Here is a 21,467-nt window from a genome sequence, read left to right on the forward strand (position 1 = left end):
ATAGAAATTAGACTTGCTCAATAAACTCCCTAGCCCCCAGAATATCTTTAGTAATGTAATTAACATGTACATCATTTAGGACACATTGTTTTAAAGTCAGATGAATTTAGACCCAGCAGACTCTATCCCTTTTTGTAATGAATCATTTTTTGTAATATATGCCCTTATCCTTGTTAGTATATACCTACTGTATTTATTTACTGAGAGATACAGTGAGATCACAGAACTGTTTAAGCCTCTCTTGGGGCTCAACATTTGACATCGTTGATCACTGACTTCACAATATGGCACAGCCAAACTTGGCCCAGATCAAACCCTTCTACCTCTCTTTCTGGTGACATCTCCCTAGAAAGACAATGGCTCATTAAAAACTGAACAGGCGTCCACTCAAGAGTCGCTTTTACTGAGTTACTGCTCTAGGGAGGAAAAAAATTTTCCTTTTACCCTTCTAGGTTCTTGCCTGAGGCCTCCCTGTAATAAGAAACCAGACTAACAGGAGACAAACAAACGGAACTTTAATAACTTGTATACCTCCTCTATGCAACGGAGATATCCTGGAAAATCAAGCAGCTCCCTGAAAAGGCCTGAGCTGCCCCCTTAAATACCATTCCGGGGAAAGGCAAAAGAAGTCGCTGGGGATAGGAGAGCCAGTAATGGAAAATTTCCAGGAGAAACACAATAATCAAGGGTGCGGTTGTTATGCAGATTTAAGTCTTTGCTTCCTCCATTGGTAAGAGTTTTTAGACTTAAGATGCCCATACAAATGGAGATTTCCCTTATACATGTAAATGTCTTTTACAAAAGGGTAACTTCTTGGTTTTCAAAATTTCTCCTGTGTCTGTAGTTCCTTAAAAATAATCAGCCTAAAATAATCCATATGCCAAAAAGACATATTTTGGGGTGATATATTCTCCTCTCCTTCATTGCTTCTGCAGTGCCCACATGTTAAGGAACTTTAGTCATGGTGCTGTAACATCTCCGCATCAGAGCCATGATGTTTAACACATTCTTTCCTTGGAGAAGATCTGACATTTTGCAGTCAGAATGTTTCATGTCCTGTAACATTTTTCTTGCTTCTCTGCTCCTCAGTTGTGTAGGACATCTACACAGCTGACCTCAATTCTTTCTTTTTTTTTTTTTCTTGATAAATAATGCCCAAACAAAAAATACACTTGATGGCTATTACACCAGTAGCACAAATTGTCCGATACTGGTGATTTTGTACCTTTGGGTTTCTTGATATGGGCACTTCAGCAAGGTTATTTACCACCAAAATTACAGGCATGAAAACTAACCTTTGGAGCTATTTCCTTAGACATAAAATATATGAGGTAAGTGAGATTACATTCAACTTATTTCTGCCTCAGCACTGAAATATCTTTTCAGAACTCTGTCAATCCCGGTTTTTCCTGATCGGCTACAGCATGAAGACTTTTTATGTAGTATAGTCTTGCCTTTTCCTCATTTTAGTCATTCAGTTCGCGTTAGTGTGAACTAGACTATTCAAGCAGCATCTTTGTTAGGAAAGAGAAGGACCACTGTTTGTGGATGATTAGCTTATTTCTCAGTTAATAAACATCAAGGGCGGGGGCGGGAGGGTGGATCCTGGACAAAGCAGGTATTGGGACCAAGAATGATAAACCTTCAGTTTTTATCATTCATGTTGAACTAATCATGAGGGCCAAAGCTCTCACTTTAATTATACGTGGACCTAGTCAATGGAAGTCCTTTCCCTGCCTTATTGAAATTTTCACTTGTTTTGCAGCTGTTAAATTCTTGATCAACACCTTTAACCTGTATTTCCGTGTTCTACTACTCAACATACGTAACCCACTTGTAAATGTGAGTGGGATGATTAAATGTATTCTGAGTAATATAAACTTTGTCTGCAGGAGGGTTTCTTAATCTTGCCACGACTGACAATTTGGACTTCGGTAATTCTTTGCTGTGGGGGTCGGTCATATGCACTGTAGAATGTTTCGCAGCATCCCCAGCCTCCACCCGTTAGATGCCAACACTACCTTCCCTAGTTGGACAACCAGAACTGTTTCCAAATATGGCCAAATATCCCCAAGTAACAAAATTGCCACCGGTTGAGAACCACTGACTGACAGAAGAACAGGTATTTTCGTCTTAAAAAACCTTCAAGATTATACCCAATGTGGTTGTGCTACTGAACTCAAGAGTTTGCCACTTGGGGTGCATCAAATTGAACACAACCCAAGCAAAGAGCTTTTTGTTATTTGTTACAAGTAAGGAGACAGGGAGATAGCTCTCAAAGCACTGCCTCCTTGTGGAGTTGGCACAGAAAGCCTTTATTTGGTGTATTAGGGAGTGGGAGCAGGAAGCTTACCTTGGCACATTTTGGCTCAATTGTGCATACCTAGCCTGTCAACATGATAGTGCATACATCGTGTGTTCAAAAAATGGCCAAAAAAACTGCCCACAGGAGGAGATCTTAGTGTTATAATGAATGGAAGTTAACTTCAGGTCAGCTTGGGGGGCGGGGAGGGCTTCTGCACATGTCCTTAGTTTCAATCCTGCTCAGACTGCTTCCCATAAGAGGCCATCAGGTGAGACACACCTGGCAAGGCACGATCCGATCCGCTGAAACACCTAGTTGGGTGTCTCCTTGCAAAACAAAACACATTCCTTCCCTGCTTTTGTTCCTTCTCCTCCTCCCTTCTGCTGATAGCTTTTAGCTCTCTTATTTGAGTAACTTCCTGCTGCATCCCACCTAACAGTTGGGTGTTTCTTATAGCATTGGAATTCACAAAAATTAGGTTCCTTGTGTTTCCACTCCTTGAGAGTCAACTAGAAGTCTGTAGAGCAGCCCTTCACAGTCTTTTTTTGTTGTTACTGTGCTACTGATTGAAACATCATAGCCACTAACTCAAGAAATGAGTAGGTGATCCCTGGGGCACCACCCAGTCCACTGCCCCTTCCTAAGGAATCCCAAGGGGACTGGACAAATCAAAAGCGTATCTCCTGACTGAGTCTGCCAATGCTTTTGTGGAACAAACTTGGATAAATTCACTGCAAGAGAAGCCAATAACTCAAGAGATGAGGGTTTGGAAAAAAGAGAGAAATTTACTTTGGTGCCGGCAGTTGAGGCAAGTGGCTGGCTCAAACCTTAACAAACGAACTCTCTGCCAAGAAGATGGTTGCCTAGACTTTTGTAGGGAGAGTTTAGAAGGAGTGCATGCAAGAGAGCGGGCAGAGAGCACGTGATCATAGGTGGGGGGTCAGTATGTGTTCAGCCCATGATGATGGGCAGGGAAGAGGACTTGGGGGTTGTGGTCTGCTATGCATTCCATTGTTATCAGGGCTTTTCTGGCTTGGTGGATGGAATGTTCTGATCACTAGAAAACACCTTCATCAAGGCCTCAAGAAAGTGTGATAAGAAATAAGAACAAGGGGCTTCAGTTAGAGCATGATGTCAGCAGTCTGGTCTATTTCGGGTTCTAACTTTTAGGGTCTATAGTTAATCAAGAGGGCTTGCTGAGAATTGCAGTCTTTATAGTACGTACAAATCACCTAGAGAGTTTGCTAAAAAGTGGTATGAATTCATTAGTCCAGGGTGGGACTCAAGATTTGAATTTCAAACAAGTTCCTTATTGATGTTGATGCTGCTGGTCTGTGGACTGCACTTGGCCTACCAAGGTCTTTGCCTAGACTCTAGGTCCTCCAATAAACTTGGTATCATCTTACAGGTAAAGAGCAACTAGCTCTCTTGAGTTCACTGTTTCCATGAGAGAGAAATGAAAAAGGAACACAGCCAGTCATTGGGATTAATTCCAACTAATTGCCTCATTCTTCTTACACGGTCAACACCTTTGAACCTATTTGAACATTAGTACATTGCCCTCACACTCTACTCTTAATGAGGTTACTTGCCTCACCTATTCAATGAAACTGTGCTTTATAGAACACATTTGCCACTTGGAGAGATGCCTGAGAGGGCACTCTCTTCAAGTGTTAAATAATTAACCTCTTGAACCAGAAGGGCCCTCATTGTTGGACACGATTCTTATATATCCCTTTTGTAAAGAGAGAATCTACCTAGGAATATGTCTTAACAACATGTATGTGCGTATATACATGTATTTCAGCCTATGCAAACAAGCTATACACACAGTGTTCGTTTGATGCAAGTAGCAATTACCAAGGAGGAACAAGGTATATGATGGGGCAGCAAATACCACGAATTTTCTGTTTTGGACACTTGTATTCAGCTGAATCTCAATTATGTGTAGTAAAGAAGGGCATACATAGTGTAAGAATTGAGGGGCGCCTGGGTGGCTCAGTTAAGCATCTGACTCTTGATCTTGGCTCAGGTCTTGATGTCAGGGTCGTGAGTTCAAGCCCCACATTGGACTCCACACTGGGGATGGAGCCTACTTAAAAAAAAAAAAAAAAAAGAATTGAACCTCCACATATGATTGGCCAATGATAAAACTGTGAAACAGACAAAGAAAAATTTGGGTAAATAGTAGCTACATGTTCAAAAGTTCGACTTATTTTAACAGGCATCTGTCTCTAGTAGGTAATAGAGGTTATATATCAGAAGTAAACTTGAAAGGGAATCCACTGGCCCTCAGATCTTTGTGTTAGAAAATCTTTACAGTTCACACAAACAGGCAGTTTAAAAAACAATAATTCCATTTAAAGTATATGTGAACAGAGATCAAAATCACAATAACTTATTCATAGCCACTGCCCACCAACACACTACTCCCTCTTCCTTCTCAGCACCACCTTGATGTTCTCATTATTTCTAGGTCAAAACAACCTGTTGACTGACGATGTTTCATATCCTGATCAAAATCTCATTCACTGCAGGCTGCTTAGAGATGATTCATATAATGCCACTGTATGAAAAAAACAACAAATCATCCCCATTCACCAAATAGGTATGGGCAAAGCTGTGGGCAAAGCCCTGGGTTAGGTGTCTTTAGTAGTTGAGTCACTGTTGCCAGAGGGGTGTCTGCCCCCATCCCGGGACATGAAAGCAACGTTTCTGGGAAGAGGGAGATGGCTGTGCATTTTTATGGCTGTGAATTCTTGTACTCAGTTGAGCAATGGCACAACTGGGTCATAAAATGCAAGGTATAACTTCTAATAAGCAGTTCCTGTATATCGAACTTTGACAACCAGGTCAGTAAAGTGAGAAATTAGACATGACACATAAAAAATGCTAACTACTCTCTCAGGCCATATAATAGGAAAAAATGTGTTGATTTCCAATAAATTACCATGGAAACCTATATTAGATTTGAGTGTCGAGGACTACATTTGCCAGCTATAAGAAATATGTTAGTTGTTGGTCTCTACTTTTAGGGCCCATTTACTATTATTAGTATGTGTTCTATGAAGATGAATGTATCTGGAGATTGATTTCTCTAAATTAAAAATGGACATTTAAATGCTGTTGTTAGGGAGGAAGAATTTCCTCTACCCTTCAAGGTCCTTCTAGCTGGCCTAAGAATCAAAGTGACATGAGACAGATAAACAGGAAAAAAAATCAAATTTAATATTTAAAATGGGGAATCCACACAGACATGAACTTCCAAAGACAGTGAGGCAACCTGACATTTATAGGAGCTAAAGGGGGGGGGGGGGTAGGTGTCTGAGGATACAAAGGGGAGAAAGACCATTAGCAGCAAGGTGAAAGGAGAGGTTTGGAAAGCAAAGCTTGCCCTGTTATGCAGATAAGTTTCTTATCTTAGTTAAGGAGGAATCTCTGTTAATAACTCTCCTCCTGGTACCAGCAGGCAGTCAAGGGGGGAGGTAAAGAGCTTTTCCCGAATGTGATAGGTTTTGATTGCTTTTTAACTCAAAATAATGTTCATGCCAAAGAGGTCCATTTTGGGGTGGCCTGTACTTGGCCCCTACACTATTAAAACAGATTTTAGGGGCGCCTGGGTGGCTCAGTCGGTTAAGTGTCTGACCTTGGCCCAGGTCATGATCTCACGGTTCGTGGGTTCGAGCCCCGCGTCAGGCTCTGTGGTTCATGGGTTCGAGTCCCGCGACAGCTCGGAGCCTGGAGCCGGCTTCGGACTCTGTGCCTCCCTCTCTCTCTGCCTCTCTCTCTTTCTCAAAAATAAACTTTTAGGGGAAAAAACCAGATTTTATTTTTACTTCACACACAAAAAAATCCAGTGGTATATTTAAGAAAACGCGAAAAGGTCAGTTTCAAAACCCCCCAAGAATCATTACCATGTATATGAATGAAGATTTACTGAAAAGAAATTGTGAACTGTGATGGAAAAACAGACTATTTCTTGAGAATGTTTTGGTTTTGACTCTTTACTTGTATGTGACCTAAAGCAAGTCTCTTTGTGCCATTGTTCTTCATTTTTGTCGTTTGTAAACTAATTGCCCTTAAGCTAGAGTGAAAGAATCTTGTAAGAACATATGGAACCCTGGGTGACTGATAGTACATTATTAACCCATTTGTCAGATCTTACAGATTCTGTGAGTTTGGAGTCTTTGTACCTCAGTTTGCAAATCTTGAAAGTGAAATGAACTGTTTTCTCTTCCTAGAGATGTTTTTATGGTTTTAAGTGTTTGTAAAGTTGACGCATATTTTTATTTTTTTATTTTTTATTTTTTTTAAGTTTTTTTTTTTTTTTAAGTTTTATTTTTGAGACAGAGAGCATGAGTGGGGGAGGGACAGAGAGAGAGGGGAACAGAGGATTGGAAGGGCTCCATGCCACCACCAGCGGGGAACCCCTTTGGGGGCTCGAACCCAGGAACCATGAGATCAAGACCTGAGCTGCAGTCAGACGCTTAACCACCTGAGCCACCCAGGCGCCCCTGTTGACTTATAATTTTAGATGACTAGTTCCTGTAACTGAAAAATAGAAATTACAATTCCTTGCAGTTCAGAGTACTGACCAGTAATGGTTGCCAAATTCATGGAAACTAAACTGGAAGAGACTATTATCAAAGCTTAAAGAATGACCCATAAATTGCCTCACTTAAATCAATTTTGAATTCTAATTCTAGTATGTAATGTAAAATGAGTAGGACTTGAAAACTATCATCCCACACTTTCAGGGCAATGACTCACAACAGCTTGGGTATCAGTCAAGTTTTCCTCTCTTCCTTTCTAGGTTCTTTGGCTGGTCTCATAATTACATTGACAGAAAACTGATTCAAAGGAGACAAACAAATGTAATTTCATACGTCCCAGAGCCCCACAGAAATAGGAGACTCAAAGGCAGTTGGCCAGTTGAGGCTTATATGCCTTCCTGAGTTAAGGAATGATTTGGGGGCCTGGAGCCTCAAAGGGGAGGAAGGCAATTCACAGGAAGATAAGAAGAGTAGATATTTGGTAGTCAGATGTTTGTCCTGCCATGCCAGTTAAATCTTTCTGTGAATAAGTTGTGTCAGGTAGTAGAGCTCTTTCTGGTCTAGGCCCCCTTTGTCAATTCTTTTAGGCTAAGGAGAGGTAAATGTTGTTTCTGAGTCTGCTGGGTCTTAATGGCCTTCAACTCAACATAATCCACACTCACATTTTGGGGTGACATGTTCTCTTCCCCTTCAGGTATATTTCTCATGTTCCCCAAATGAATCAATATGTGTATATCATTTAGACATGTCAGTATTGAAAGTAGCTTAAGGACTACGTTAAAGGTATCACAACAAAATCCCATGTTGGCTATCTTCTTGTGTAGGCTCCTATCACTGGCAACTCTGTAGTCACATAAAAATTGATCATCTTGAGGGGCCCCTGGGTGAACACTTAATCAGTCGGTTAAGTGTTCGACCTTGGCTTAGGTCGTGTTCTCACAGTTTGTGAGTTCAAGCCCCACATTTGGCTCTCTGTTGTCGACACAGACAGCACAGAGACCACTTCACATCCTCTGTGCCCCTTTCTCTTTGCCCCTCCCCTTCTCTCTCTCTCTCTCTCTCTCTCTCTCTCAAAAATAAATAAACATTAGAAGAAATTTTAAAAAATTGTTAATATTCAAATGTATTTTCACCTGTTAACTACTTACATGCTAGTTTAGGTTTCTCATCTGTAAATAAATGCAATTAGAGTAAGTGAAATTTGAAATCTTATTATCCTTTTATGATTTTCATTGAGCATGTTGTATAGAGTCAGGGAAAAAAATAAGAAAAAAATAAATCTATTTTGGTACAGCCACTGAAAAATTTCAAAGTGCTTACAGGAAACCGATCATTCATCTTTTTGCTCTAAAATCAAGTTATTTACACATTTTAAAAGTATATTAAAACCTATTTCCTTCAATGTCCACTCTTGTTCTCCCTTTATGTCTGTGTTAGAAAACATCGTCTGGGGGGCACATTTACTTCTATATTACTTTCTCAAGCCGTTGCTGATTTTCATGCACCAAAAATCTATACGTAGAGCAAGACAGTAAGATAATGGCTTAGTCTTTGTGAAGCAGGTCCATGTTACTGCCATTTTGGTGAAAGTGAATTCATTAGTGAGGACAGGCCCTTCATATATCCCAACTACACGGGCCACTAAACTCTATAAGTCATTCACTTTATTCTCAACGTCACTGTGGTTTAAGGAGCTACTTACTGTTCCCTTAGGAGGAATCAAGGAATGATAGATCCTGCTACCAGTAGTTCCCAAACCTTGCCTGTGTCTTTGTAGAGTATTAATGGGAGAAGAAAAAAGAAACATAAACAAGTGTTCATAAATTCTTGACTCTCTCTCTTTACAGAACAGGGCAAACTTACCACTATTTCTCTTAGCACTTTTATGTTTTCAGAAAACAGAGAGCCATCAAAAAGATTCAAGAGAGATAAGAAATGGAATTTTCTGTTACTTCTGTTGAGGGAAATAAACCAGCATATGGTTTGATTATTCTTTTTGCCTTAATAGTCTCTAGCTTTGTGGAGTCACCAAGATTTTGAATGAAACTTGTCTCATCAGAGAAACAGTTTTTGCCACACACATTTTATTCTAACACTTTCAATAATTAGGAAATACATTAAAACACTAAAGGAAGAAAATGGTAATAATAACAAAATTCTGAAGCTGATCAACGCATCCCATTTCGTATATTGCGACGCATTTAGTTTTTACATATGTAAAATATTTTATGAATCTATTTCCAGTAATCGAATATACTACAAATCCTAGTTTGTTTGTTTTTTTCAGAAGGGCTCAATGTGTCTGTAGAAAACATGGCTCCTTCTACTGGTTCTGTAAGTAGTCCAGATGTTCTGGTTCTTTGGCCAATGCAAAGCATTCCCAGTGGAAGACCAAAGTGCTCTAACTGCGACAGCATGTCCTCTGGTGGAGGCCTGCTTTCAGGATAAACACTGCAGCCCTTAACAAACAGGAGTAAAATGGCAATGCCACCTTCACTCTGACAATTTTCTCTTGAGAGATGTTTTCGAACATTCCATCTGTGCCTGTCTATTTGTATGACGCGTTGAGAAGGAAACTCCTAGTAGAGAGAAAGCAAATACTTTTTCTTCTAAGAGGTTTTCCTTTAGGCAGCTGTGAAATTTGACACCTTGATAAACAGTGGCCCCGTCTTCTAAGCTGGTCACCTGAGGCCCATTTTGCTCTTTATTCTAGCAGTCTCTTTCTTCTTTGTCTGATTTCTCCTCATCATACTCAATCTTATGAGACCTAAGATGAAGGAGTCCCCGTGTGAATACTTCATATGTTTGCGTGTGTGTACAGATACATAAATGTTCTGTGTACGTCCCAAATGGTGGTCCTTAGCCAGACCTATTTCAAAGACTGCTTTTATAACCAAAGGGGAAATGTTTTCAGCGATAAAGCTCTATCTGTGTTAGTAATGCCACATTGTGCTTTCTGAAAATATGTCAGTTTTCCACAGGGGAGAATCATTGTCCTATTTTTCTGACCTAATTTTGGGAAGCCTGGTTTAATTGATACCACGAATCCTTCAAATAAATATGTATTGACAAGGTACACCCTAGTTGCTTTGAAAAGAAAACAAAAGATAAACATGTTCTAGCTGAGAAATCAAAACACGCAGTTGATTACTACCATCCATCACACCATACATTCGCTTTCTCTGTACTTCACCCCAAATGACTTGCCAAAAACCTCTGCACTTTGCTACATCCTGCACTTTGCTGCAAAGTGTCCGACCCCCATCCCTAAAATCTCCCAACACAAACACAAACACCCTGAGTGACCTGCTCACCTGACCTGCGGTTACGCTGCTCATAGTAGAGCATTTCTTACATGTATATAAAAGGCCGACAGAGTGAAACTTAAGTGCACAATGGGTGTTGGCTTTTATTATTGTGTTATTAAATACCTAAGTATGTGCCAGACTCTGCACCTAGACATGAGTTCCTTTAAGGCAAGAAGCTTATTTTATCCATCACTTGGTCACTAGAACTCAAAGTACTACACCTGGCACATTTAAGGCACTTATTAAAGTGGGGTGTCTGGGTGGCTCAGTCGGTTAAGCATCTGACTTCATTTCAGGTCATGATCTCACGGTTTGTGAGTTCCAGGCTCGCCTCGGGCTCTTTGCTGACAGCTCAGAGCCTGGAGCCTGCTTTGGATTCTGTCTGTCTGTCTGTCTTTCTCTCTCTCTCTCTCAAAAATAAATAAACATTAAAAAACTTTTAAGGCACTTATTAAATGAGAGAGTGAAAGAATGAATGAATGAGTGAAAAGAAAACAATTGGATCACAATATCAAAGATGGAAGGATTGATTTCTAAATGCCAAGTGCACACAAACCTTCCTTGTCCTGCAAGTCTGTACAAGACTGTATGGTCATTGGATTTATGAATGAGAGAACATTTCTATATTTGTATTATTTAGTTGACCATTTTTGTATAGAATGATATTTTATTACCAAATTAATAGAATGCATATTAGTAATTCTCCCTCTTCAGTTGCTTGAACTTCATGACATGTTGGCTGGGAAACTGGCTCACAAAGATATTCTGGGAATTTTAGAGTGGGAATGCATAAAAAACTAACTTTTCGTTAGAAAATTGAGTTTGTTACTAATCATCTAGTCATTGATTTATTCAACAGATATTCACTGAGTACCTACTATGTGTCAGATAGCTTCCAAGGCACTTGATCAGTAAAAAAAAAAAATACGGACAAAATAGACCCCCGCCCTCAAAGAGCATTCTTGCTCTTGAAAGAATTTAAATTCCAATGGGAGACAGATGATAAACAATAATACATTTATTAATAAGCAAATTAATATTATATCGTGATTAATGCTTTAGCTAAAAATAAAGAAAAATGGATGCAAAGTATAGTTTGTGATTTGGAATGTGTGCTCAGTAGACCAAATTGAGATTGTGTTATATGTGAAGAAAAAAGGCAAAGGAAGAGGCATACCGAAATCTGGGAGAGGAATATGCCAATCAGAGGGAACAGCTACAGCAGAGTCTTAAGGTAAAACAATTGTCTGTAATGTAAAACCATAAATAAAACTAAACAACATAATGCAATATAGTAAGTCACCACAAAAGCTACAGAAAATCCATTTTCTGAGGAGATGAATCACTTCTGGAAAAGTGCCATTCAAAATCTCAGCCTTGCCTTGCAGGATTGGTAGGGTTTTGATAAGTGGAAAGGGGAAACTCTATGTCAGTCCAGAATTGGGAAAACGCATGTCAAATTCAATTCACATTGGAGAGATGATTCCGGCTGGAGGTTAATTAGCTGCTTCAATTAAAGGAGTGAAGGGCCGTGAATGCCAACATAAGGGTTTTGGACTTTTTTCCAAGAGCATTGTAGAGCGACCAAGAATTACTGAAGAAAATTCCAAAGCAAGGGCACGTTTCCGGAAGATTACATTGAAGGCTTTGTACAGATTAGAATGACTGTAAATAATAAAACTTCCAGTCAAGACTGTTCAACGCAGAACACACTCTAATTACAGTAACACTTGAGATAATATGATCTTACCATGTGTCTTTTATTTTTTAACATTTGATTTTGAAAACAAAAATACTGGACGGTACAGAAACACTGCAAGAATAGCAAAATAAATTTCCACATATCCTCCTCGACTAGATTCACCAGACATCGTGACTAAATTCTTCCATGTGAATCTTCTAAACACAAGGATGTTTCCCTACTTAACCACAATATAGTTATCAAAACTCAGGAAAATTGAAAACGGTAGAAAGCTATTTCTAAAATACCGTCTATATTTCCTTTTAAAAGATTGTGGCAGTAATACTCTTCTACTGTATTTCCATCCAGGATTCCATATTGCATGTTGTTGGTCAAGTCTTCTTACTGTCCTTTAATCTGGGATGGTTCCTCAGCCTGTGACTTTCAGGGTGTTGGGAATGAATTTCCTCTGCCCACTGAGGTAACTGAACTAAGCATGAGACAGATTAACAGGAGAATATCATATTTAGTAGGAGGAATCCCCACAGAAGTGACATTTAAAGACAGGCGACCCGAGGCTTATGTGACCTCCTGAGCTGGTAAGGGGAGGAGACGAGCTTGGGAAACAAAGGTTGGAAAACAAAAGGGTTTAGAAAACAAAGGTTGTCCTGTTATGCAAATAAATTTCTTAGGTAAAGAGGAATCTGTTAAGAGCTCCCTCCATGGTACAGGCTCTCCTTTCCAAGTCAATTTAGGCAGTTGGGAAAGGTGGAGACCTTTGCAGGCATCTGCTGTGTTTGGATTGCTTTTAACTCAAAATAATCAAGCCAAAGGGCTTGCCCTTGACCCTAACAATGGCTTGGACAGTTGTGAAGAGTAGAAACCAGATTTTTTTTTTTTGTACAATGTCCCTCAGTTTGGTTTGCCGTATGCGTCCTCCTTTTTTGGATATTTACCTGTTTCTGGCTGGAGTGCTATGTAAATGATAATTGTGCCTCCTTAATGCATCACATCAGGAGGTAGGTGATGTCAATTTGTCCCATTGCTGGTGATGTTCATTTGGGCTACTTCCTTAAAGTGGTGTCCATTTTTGGCTAATAAATAATCAGTGAGGAGGTACTTTAAAACAGTGTGAATATCCTCCCTCATCAATCTTTCACCCAATAATTTTAGCATTTGTTGATAATCCTGCCTGAATGAATTATTATTAGGATGGTTGAAACATCATGATTTGTAATTCTATCATTTCTTCTATTTTTACCTAGTGGCATTCTGCTTTGGCTAAGGGAGACCTTTCTTTTTAATTTATTTGTTCATTAATATGAATTCATGGAATCATGTTTTTTTGATTACTGTCATTATTCATCTTAACTCATCTTTTAATACATACCACTTATGAATATTCCTTTGACTTCATAGGAAAAAAACACAACACCCTTTCCATCTGGTTGGAAGGAAGAAAAGCACATTTTAAGGGGAGGCTTTAGCTAACTGCGGAAAGAATGATGTATTTTTTTTTCTCTAGTCTTTTGTTTTATTTTTCAATTTTGAAGTTTATTAACATGTAACAATGCGATTCTAATGGCTTCTGGCGCCTAGACTAACTACGCCCTCATGATGGGTTCTAGCCAACAACCATATTTGCATTCTCGATTGGCAGTAAGTAAAAGTTAATGTGATACTTTTGCTGAAAACCTCTCTCCAAAATAACAAAATATACCACTTGGGAGGTAATCTTTTGCCCAGATGTTTGGTTGCACAAATCAACCTGCTAAATTCAGAGACCATTTTTATTTTTATTATTATTGTTATTATTATTATATTATTATTTTGTATATCCTGCCTTGTTCCAAAAAGCACTTTCCAAAAGCAAAACTTCTATCTTTACATACTAGTTTATACCTTCCCCAAAACATTTTCTTGCCATTATGTGAGTAGCAATTCAGCTTCTTAATGCGTTACCGAAAAAAAAAAAATTATAACTGCTTCTAAATTGCGTTGATGTATTGTAGAATTGAGTTGAATATCTTTGTAGGCTGAGCATAATTATCCTCCTGCCAGGAACAAATAAGTTATACTGCTCCAGAGAAATAAATATGCATATGAATTTATGTGGATGGATAAATCCTTATAAAGTTTAGCTCTTTATAACACAATGAGAGAAGAGGAAATGTACTTGGTGAGGCTAATGAATAAACCGGGATCATTAGATTGTCTATCATGCATTTCCCCCCACAAACTTGCACTTTACTGCATATAAATCAGGGCAGAACATTTGAAAGGACTTTATATAATGAATGAGGCCATTTTAGGCTGAACTATATAAGGAAAAGCCACCTAAAATACTCAGTTATACTTTAAGCAAGATTATGCATATAAATACATATAGAGAAACAAAATGAAAATCCAAGTGAGGAGTTCAAAAATACCTAAAAACTTTGATTTACTTTGTTAACATCTTTACCTCTTCAAAGATACCTAGCAGAAAAAGTTTGCCAACAACAATACCAGGTACTGGCCAGTAGAAAAAAATAGGATCCCAAACTGCACTAGGTAATTGCAGCAAGATTAGTGTAAACCAAATGCATTTATTATTTGCAGTGTAATCCAATGTACTAAGAGATGGCATGCGCTTTATTTTAATTAGCTGTTTCTTTTAAAGGGTTGCTTGGTCCAACTGTCTTGATAAGAAAAAATTGTAGTCATTGCTCAAAATGCTTGTAGCAAATCTAGTTTTAAATTGAAGCAATTTATTCCGAAAGCAGTCTACTACTGCAGCAATAATCAATGTGTTTTCCCTTTGCCCAAACTGGAGCTTTCCAAAGACTATTGTTAATTGCCTGTAACTAAATGACTGCTGGTGCCCTTAAACGTAACTCTTTGGCACTTGTTCATTTGTTGTGTTTAACCAAATGCCAGTTTCCCTTAGGTTTTGCTGAGCAATTTTGCTTTACAATTTTCAATATTCAGTCTCAATCCCTTAAAGGGGGGCAGAGTCTATCATTTTAACAAAATAACACAAAGGCTAAACAGATTCTTAAAAGGTCTGCACTTTCTCTTTCCATCTTCTGATGTCGAATCGTGCTGAAATGGAATCTTTTTATTTTTTAAATGCTGCCACTCCAGGCAACTTGAACTGGAGCTGAAAAGCAGATCCCATTTCAAAGGGAAAATGACATTTGCTGGGGCAACACCTTTCACATTGCAATGTAAGGATACAATACAGCAGTGGGCCCAGATCATTTCTTTTAACTGTAACAGAATTTAACCCCTAGTAATTTTGTCTTGACCCAATGGATAAGCCATAATGGGTAGCGCTCATATTAATGAATGCGTCCAGCTTGGACCAAAAGAATGTGGAAACTAAATCTAATACACCCTTTTGGCGGGGGGAGAGTTTACACAGGGCATACAAACCGGTGTGAAAAACTTAAATGAAAATTTTTTAACCTCTCCCATTTATAATACGAAGGGCACGTAAGGTACTCTTGCATAAAAACAACGTAGTAACCGAGGAACAGGCACTGGTGTGTGGACCATGGCAAAAGACCCATTTCTTCTCTGACTTCCGAGGACGTTGTAAGAACACCATGCTTCTGAATGTAATACTACAGAAGTATCTGAAGGAAATTTGAGACACTCTCCGGATCCCAGGACAAATTCGCTCCTTGAAAATGCCGTGTCTTTGGACCTGGTTTTGGTGTCCCTATTATTAGTAAATGACTATCCTCTGGCTCAGAAGGCTTATTCTTGCTTATTGCTCATACTCTAGGTATATATAACTTTCCATATGTTTGTAACTTAAAGTATACATTCATGTGACAGTAGACCATTTCTGTAATTGCTAAGCCCCATCAACCCCTCTGGCTTTTTCTCATTACATTTCAGACAATACTATTGATTGGCCTATGAAATAGTATATTTGAGGTAGTGTATATAATTATTTGACTGGCCCTAGACTTCTAGCAATGGGAATAATTCACGTTTGGGCAGTGACTTCTCTAAAAATAGGAAGGACTTACTTTCATGTAATTTTTCTCTGATTTTGCATATTCAGTGTTAAAGGTCTTAAAGAAGTGTGTGAAGACCAGTCTTATAAATACCATCCAAAGAAAATGAGAATTCCGCTTATTAGAGTAATAAGATTATGTTTCAGGCACAGTTTTGGATTGTTTTGAAAGCTGTTCAACTAGATACGGGGTGAAGCACGCCAGTTGCCCAGGCCTGGTGCCACGTCTCTAGAATCCACAAGTGTGCTTGGAGCCAACATAGAACCATTCCTGACCTGGGCGGATACCTGCCAAAGCAGCTGTCCTGACTCCAGCTTTCTTTTACAGCTTCTCCCCACCTAAGCCTTGAGTTAGAATTTATAATGACTATTTTTTTTCAAAATATCAAAGTTGTGAAGAATGGAAGTGTGATTAACGTAAGGTGAAGTGCATGGATGGTAGGTGTTCCGTTCATTGCATTCTGACAATCATATGCCGGTATATCCATACCTCAAAAGAGCTACAGAATGTTTCGTCTACCCCAGAAAGTTTCCCGTTGCCCCCTTCCAATACATTTTCCCATCACTTATCCACAAAGCATCCATTTTGTGATTTCTATCACGATGGTTTATTTTGGCCTGCTCTTGTACTTCGTTTAGACAGAATTATACAGAAGATACTACTTTGTGTCTGGCTTCCTTCACCTAACATAATTTGGTGAGATTCACTCTTGTTGCACGTGTCAGTAGTTTATTCTTTTTACTGCTGAGTGTATTCTGTCATATGGACGGACAGCAGCCTATTCAATGTCTCCTGTTAATCACCCTTTGGGTCGTTTTCAGTCACGGCCACCATGAATAAGACTTCTCTGAACACTCCTGAACGAGTCTTCTTGTGGATATCTGCTTATATTTCCGTGGGTGAATACATAGGAGTGCACTTGCTAGTCATAGGGTAGATCCCTAAGCTAACTTTATTAGAAACCACCCCAAATTTTCTAATATAGTGGTACCATTGGGCTTTGCCATCAGCACCGTTTGAGAGTGCAAGTTAAGCGTTCTCCGTTATTTTTCCCTGTCTTTTCTCGTGCAAGCATTTTAGAGTGATAAATTGTGTCTAATGCGTTAAAATAGAAAACAGGGTGAATCGGAAAAGAAACCACAGTTCAAATGTTTATCTCTTCCATCGTATCCAGTACAATTTAAATCAGGTGATTTTGGTATACAAATTGGCCTGTGGGCATAAGTTAGTTTTCTGCAGGTTTCTGTGTACATGGTGGAGTTAACTCATATACTGAGAGAACCAGGCCCAATGCCCCCCACGGAATTACCTACCCACTTATCCTCTCTGTTCGCACAGGGATGGGACAACATTATCCTGAGGAGCTTTTTGTATTTCATTCCTGGTACTTTTGTAGTAGTATCTTGTGTAGGTCCTCACAAGATTCAGCATATAAAGGTGTCTGATATTTATAAGCACAAAATATAAAAATTTCCAGGAGGCGCGTTTTGGCATTTCCCTTGTCATATTCATTTAGACTCTAAAAGATTTAATAACTCGTTTTCTTTTTCTTCCTTAAATTCATAAAGTCCAATCACTTCTAATAAGGTTGTCTTCTATTTTCCATTTAATTTTAATAACAAGAGCATCAGAATACACTTGATTAAACAGCAGTTATATATGTTTTCTGATTAAACTGTTGCATTGAAAATGAAGGACTACATAATGAAAAATATGGCTGAGTTCTGTAATTATCCCAGGAAAAGTCACATCACACGCAAACACACGTGCACAAACACAAAATGTTCTTGTGAGAAAATGATGTCCGTGTTTTCAAGTTATTTGTCCCTGATATGGCCCTGTACTCCTGATTATTTCACCCCCTTTTTGAGATCTCAGGAGTGATCTTGTAACACAAGAGTAGTTGTTACTCAAGCCATAGATTATTTTAAAGTTTTCACTATAAGCCTACATTTCCTCTGCTCTGAAATTAGATAACCCATCGATGAATTATAAAGTAAAGCATCAAAAATACCATTACTTCAGAGCCATCATTTCAGGAATTTTTATATCTAATGGTAATTAAGGAAACCAGCACTTTTCAACGTAGTTATCAACAATAGTGAACCATGGCTCCCCATCAGTAACGTGTGTACTGTGTTGATCAAGACGGTAGGCATTCGTAGGCGCGTAAAGTGAACTTCATAGTCTGTGCATTCTGGCTTAATGTTTAAAAGCCGGTAGCCTTCATTTTGTTACAATGTGTATGGGCTCTAAAGGGGAAGAAAAGAAGTGAATATTCTATCTCCAGAAATGCCTGATAATTGTTAATGTAATATGGATATTCAAGAGGAAAAAGAGAACATGTATGTGGCAAGAGAATCCCTCTTTTGGGTAGAATGTAGCAAACTGCCTAGTAAAAGGGGAAAGAGAAGAAAAGAAAATTCTCTAAATAGCTTAGTGAAAGGAAAATACTACCGACATAGTCTGGTGTGACATCCACGAGGGGGCCGGCTCTTTGAGCCCAAGTATTCAGCCACCAACACTGCGGCAAGCCACACTGGCACGACTGTTCAGAAACATATGGAACAGTAGTCATTGCTCCTGGCAGGAGGCAGCAGGCAGTATTCCTTAGGTGGCCCACCCGCCCCTCTATGTCACAGTCCACACTGCCCTTCAGGAACTGCGTTGTTGGAACCCTTACGTCCCCTCAGCCCCAACCCCTAGGTGATAGCACAGGTGAGAAAGGTCAAGATTCACATTGGGTGAGTTCGGAAGCCGTCCTGACTTAAACGCTTCATATCCACAGGAACCGATATTTCTTTGATCAACCCCACAAGCATAACTTGTGGGATTCCCCCAAGGGATATGCTTATATGTGTTACTGTACTCAGGCAAGCCCCAAATTACCGTTTCCAAGCCGGTATTTCTAATTTGTTTCCGTCCAATGCCGTCTCCCATTTTTACCGTAAACAATGTCGCTTAGCAACACAGCTACCACAGACCACCTTATCTGGTTACCAAGGAAACAGACCTTAGAAAGGTCCCATTTTCATGCAGAAGGGGAAGGGGTTGTGTTAATCCATCACCTACATCTGGTCTCATCCACAGAACTGTGAAATCAAGTTGAATTTGTGACTTGGAATGTGAACATGGTATAATTCCCTTTGGTGATTTGTTGTTGTTGTTGTTCCCAGAGTTGATGTACACAGTTGAACTTGCTGGAGGGCTTGGTGCTATCCTTTTGCTGCTTGTTTGTCTGGTGACCATCTACAAGTGTTACAAGATAGAAATCATGCTCTTCTACAGGAATCATTTTGGGGCCGAGGAGCTGGATGGAGGTAAGATGAGTTCCCTCTTTTGATGTTCTCTCCGGATGTGCTTCTTTGTTTCCTGCCTTTGTTTTCTTGAGAGGCAAGAAAAGTTACCGCAAAGCGCCTGGCAGCAGTTCTCATCTTTCACTGTTCAGTTTGTAAATTCATCCTTCACGTGGAACTCTACGTGTGATGCTTTGGAGCCAATAGGCAATTTCCTCTGCAAATGGTAAAGCGACACCTACCCTTTTTAGAATCCTATTCCAAATAGCACTTGCAAATTACAGACGCTGATTGCCACGCGCTATCCGTGTTCATCTTCTCTCACCTTGTAATCAGCACTGAAAGGCCAGCTTTGCTTTTCTACAGGCAAGGAGTGCCTCTTTTAATTGTGTTCCCTAGCCCAGTGGTTTGAACGGAATCTCAATTTGTTCCTTATTTAGACTGACCAGTTGTAATAAACTGTGTTGAATAGTTTAGAATGCATAGCAGTCTTTCCAGTCCTGTTTATGTAGCTATATTTAGACAGACTGATTTTTCTCCCAAGTGTGGACCAACAGATAATAATGTGCGCAAGCACATTGTTTTCTACCAGTTTTACTCAAATTGGACAAGTAAATGTTGTTTACATAGAAATCGTAATTATTATTTACCCCTTCTGGTCAGTCGTGAATTCCGTGTGCCCTCTAAGAGGAATTTGGGGTCCTTCACATGGAGGTCCATAAACCACCCATTAGAGGACTGAAGATTTTTTTCGTTTTCGTCACTTGAAAATGATTCACACATGAGGTAAATTTGCAGTAGAGGAAGCATATGCAAACTGCCATACACAGTGCAGATGGCCACGGTTTCTTGCTCATATTTATCGACTTTTTTTCACTGTCACTTTTGCCCCGAGTGGCACAAAGGAAAATGAAGGGACCTTTCCAGAATCCTCTAGAATAAATCCACAGGTAGAATTGTGGATTGTCAGACTTGGGAAGAGGAAGTTTGTTCAGTCTCTATTTTACCCTCTTCTCTCCCCATGGGGTGAAGTCTGTGCCGCAGCACGACTGGGTTTTTTAAATTCGTAATTGTTGATTTGCCTCTTGGTTTCTGCCTTTCTCGCCTTTGTATGCAAGTTATTAAATTTTTTGGCTACTACTTCAAAGGGATATGAGAAAATTGTCAGTGTCAGAGCTGTTGTTGAATGAGTATCAAGCAAAGTGCTAGGCGTTCTTAAGTCATTCTTGCTAAGACTCAAAAACCTCTGAGGTCAGTATTGTAACCTCCATGTTGCTGAAAAGGCAACTAAGGTTCCCAGGGGTTAAATAACATACTGATGAAGATAACACAAGTATTGATATAAGTGGCCAAGATGGGATTTGAAAATAGGTCGATATCCAAAGCCTTTCTTTTCTTGAACCGTGAGTCCCTAATATTTTTTGCCTTTTAAAAATGTAGTATGTTCCGGGTGCCTGGGTGGTGCAGTTGGTTAAGTGTCCAACACTTGATCTTGACTCAGGTCATGATCTCACGGTTCGTGAGTTCGAGCCATGCATTGGACTCCGCTACGTTGGTGCACAGCCTGCTTGGGATTCTGTCTCTCCTTCTCTGTGCCCCTCCCCTGCTTGTGTGCGCTCCTTCTCTCTCTTTCTCTCAAAAAATGAGTAAACATTATGGGGCACCTGGGGGGCTCAGTCGGTTGAGCGTCCGACTTTGGCTCAGGTCATGATCTCACAGCTAGTGAATTCGAGCCCCGCGTGGGGCTCTGTGCTGACAGCTTGGAGCCTGCTTCAGATTCTGTGCCTCCTTCTCTCTGCCTCAACCCACTGGCATTTCTGTCTTTGTCTCTCTCCAAAATAAAGAAACATCAAAAAAAATTTTTTTTAATGAATAAACATTAAAAAAATAAAAATTTAGTATGTTCAGTATAACCTAAAGATCTGATGTTGTTTGTACAGTCAGCATAGTAGATATTTGAAAAAGCAGATGATCTGAACGCTTTACTTAATCATTAACCCTGTTTTAAATATGTTTAGTTTCTGTTCTGAATGAGATGAAAGATTTCCCCCAAGCTGTAAATTTCCAATGCAGTTTCTGTTTGTCATGTTCTGAATGGTCAAAGATTCTGGATAGTTTAGATGCCTCAAAACCTTAGTCACATCCCCTTAGATCTTTCTTTTTTTAATGTTTATTTATTTATTTTGAGAAAGACCGAGAGTACGAGTAAGGGAGAGGCAGAGAGAGAGAGAGTATCTCAAGCAGGCTCTGCACTGGCAGCACAGAGTCCCACATGGGGCTCAATCCCACAAACCATGAGATCATGACCTGAGCC

At 39.5% G+C, this 21,467-nt stretch overlaps 1 protein-coding gene across 1 annotated transcript in view; it reads left to right on the plus strand.

Moving 5' to 3' along the window:
- IL1RAPL1 (interleukin 1 receptor accessory protein like 1) overlaps window positions 1-21,467 on the plus strand; it is a 654,536-nt gene that overhangs the window by 613,561 nt on the left and 19,508 nt on the right. Inside the window, exon 8 of the mRNA XM_042973937.1 lies at window positions 19,034-19,177. Within this exon, the coding sequence (XP_042829871.1) occupies window positions 19,034-19,177 (144 nt within the window). The remainder of the gene's footprint in view (window positions 1-19,033; window positions 19,178-21,467) is intronic.

Source organism: Panthera tigris, chromosome X (assembly GCF_018350195.1).
Source record: "Panthera tigris isolate Pti1 chromosome X, P.tigris_Pti1_mat1.1, whole genome shotgun sequence".
NCBI lineage: Eukaryota > Metazoa > Chordata > Mammalia > Carnivora > Felidae > Panthera > Panthera tigris.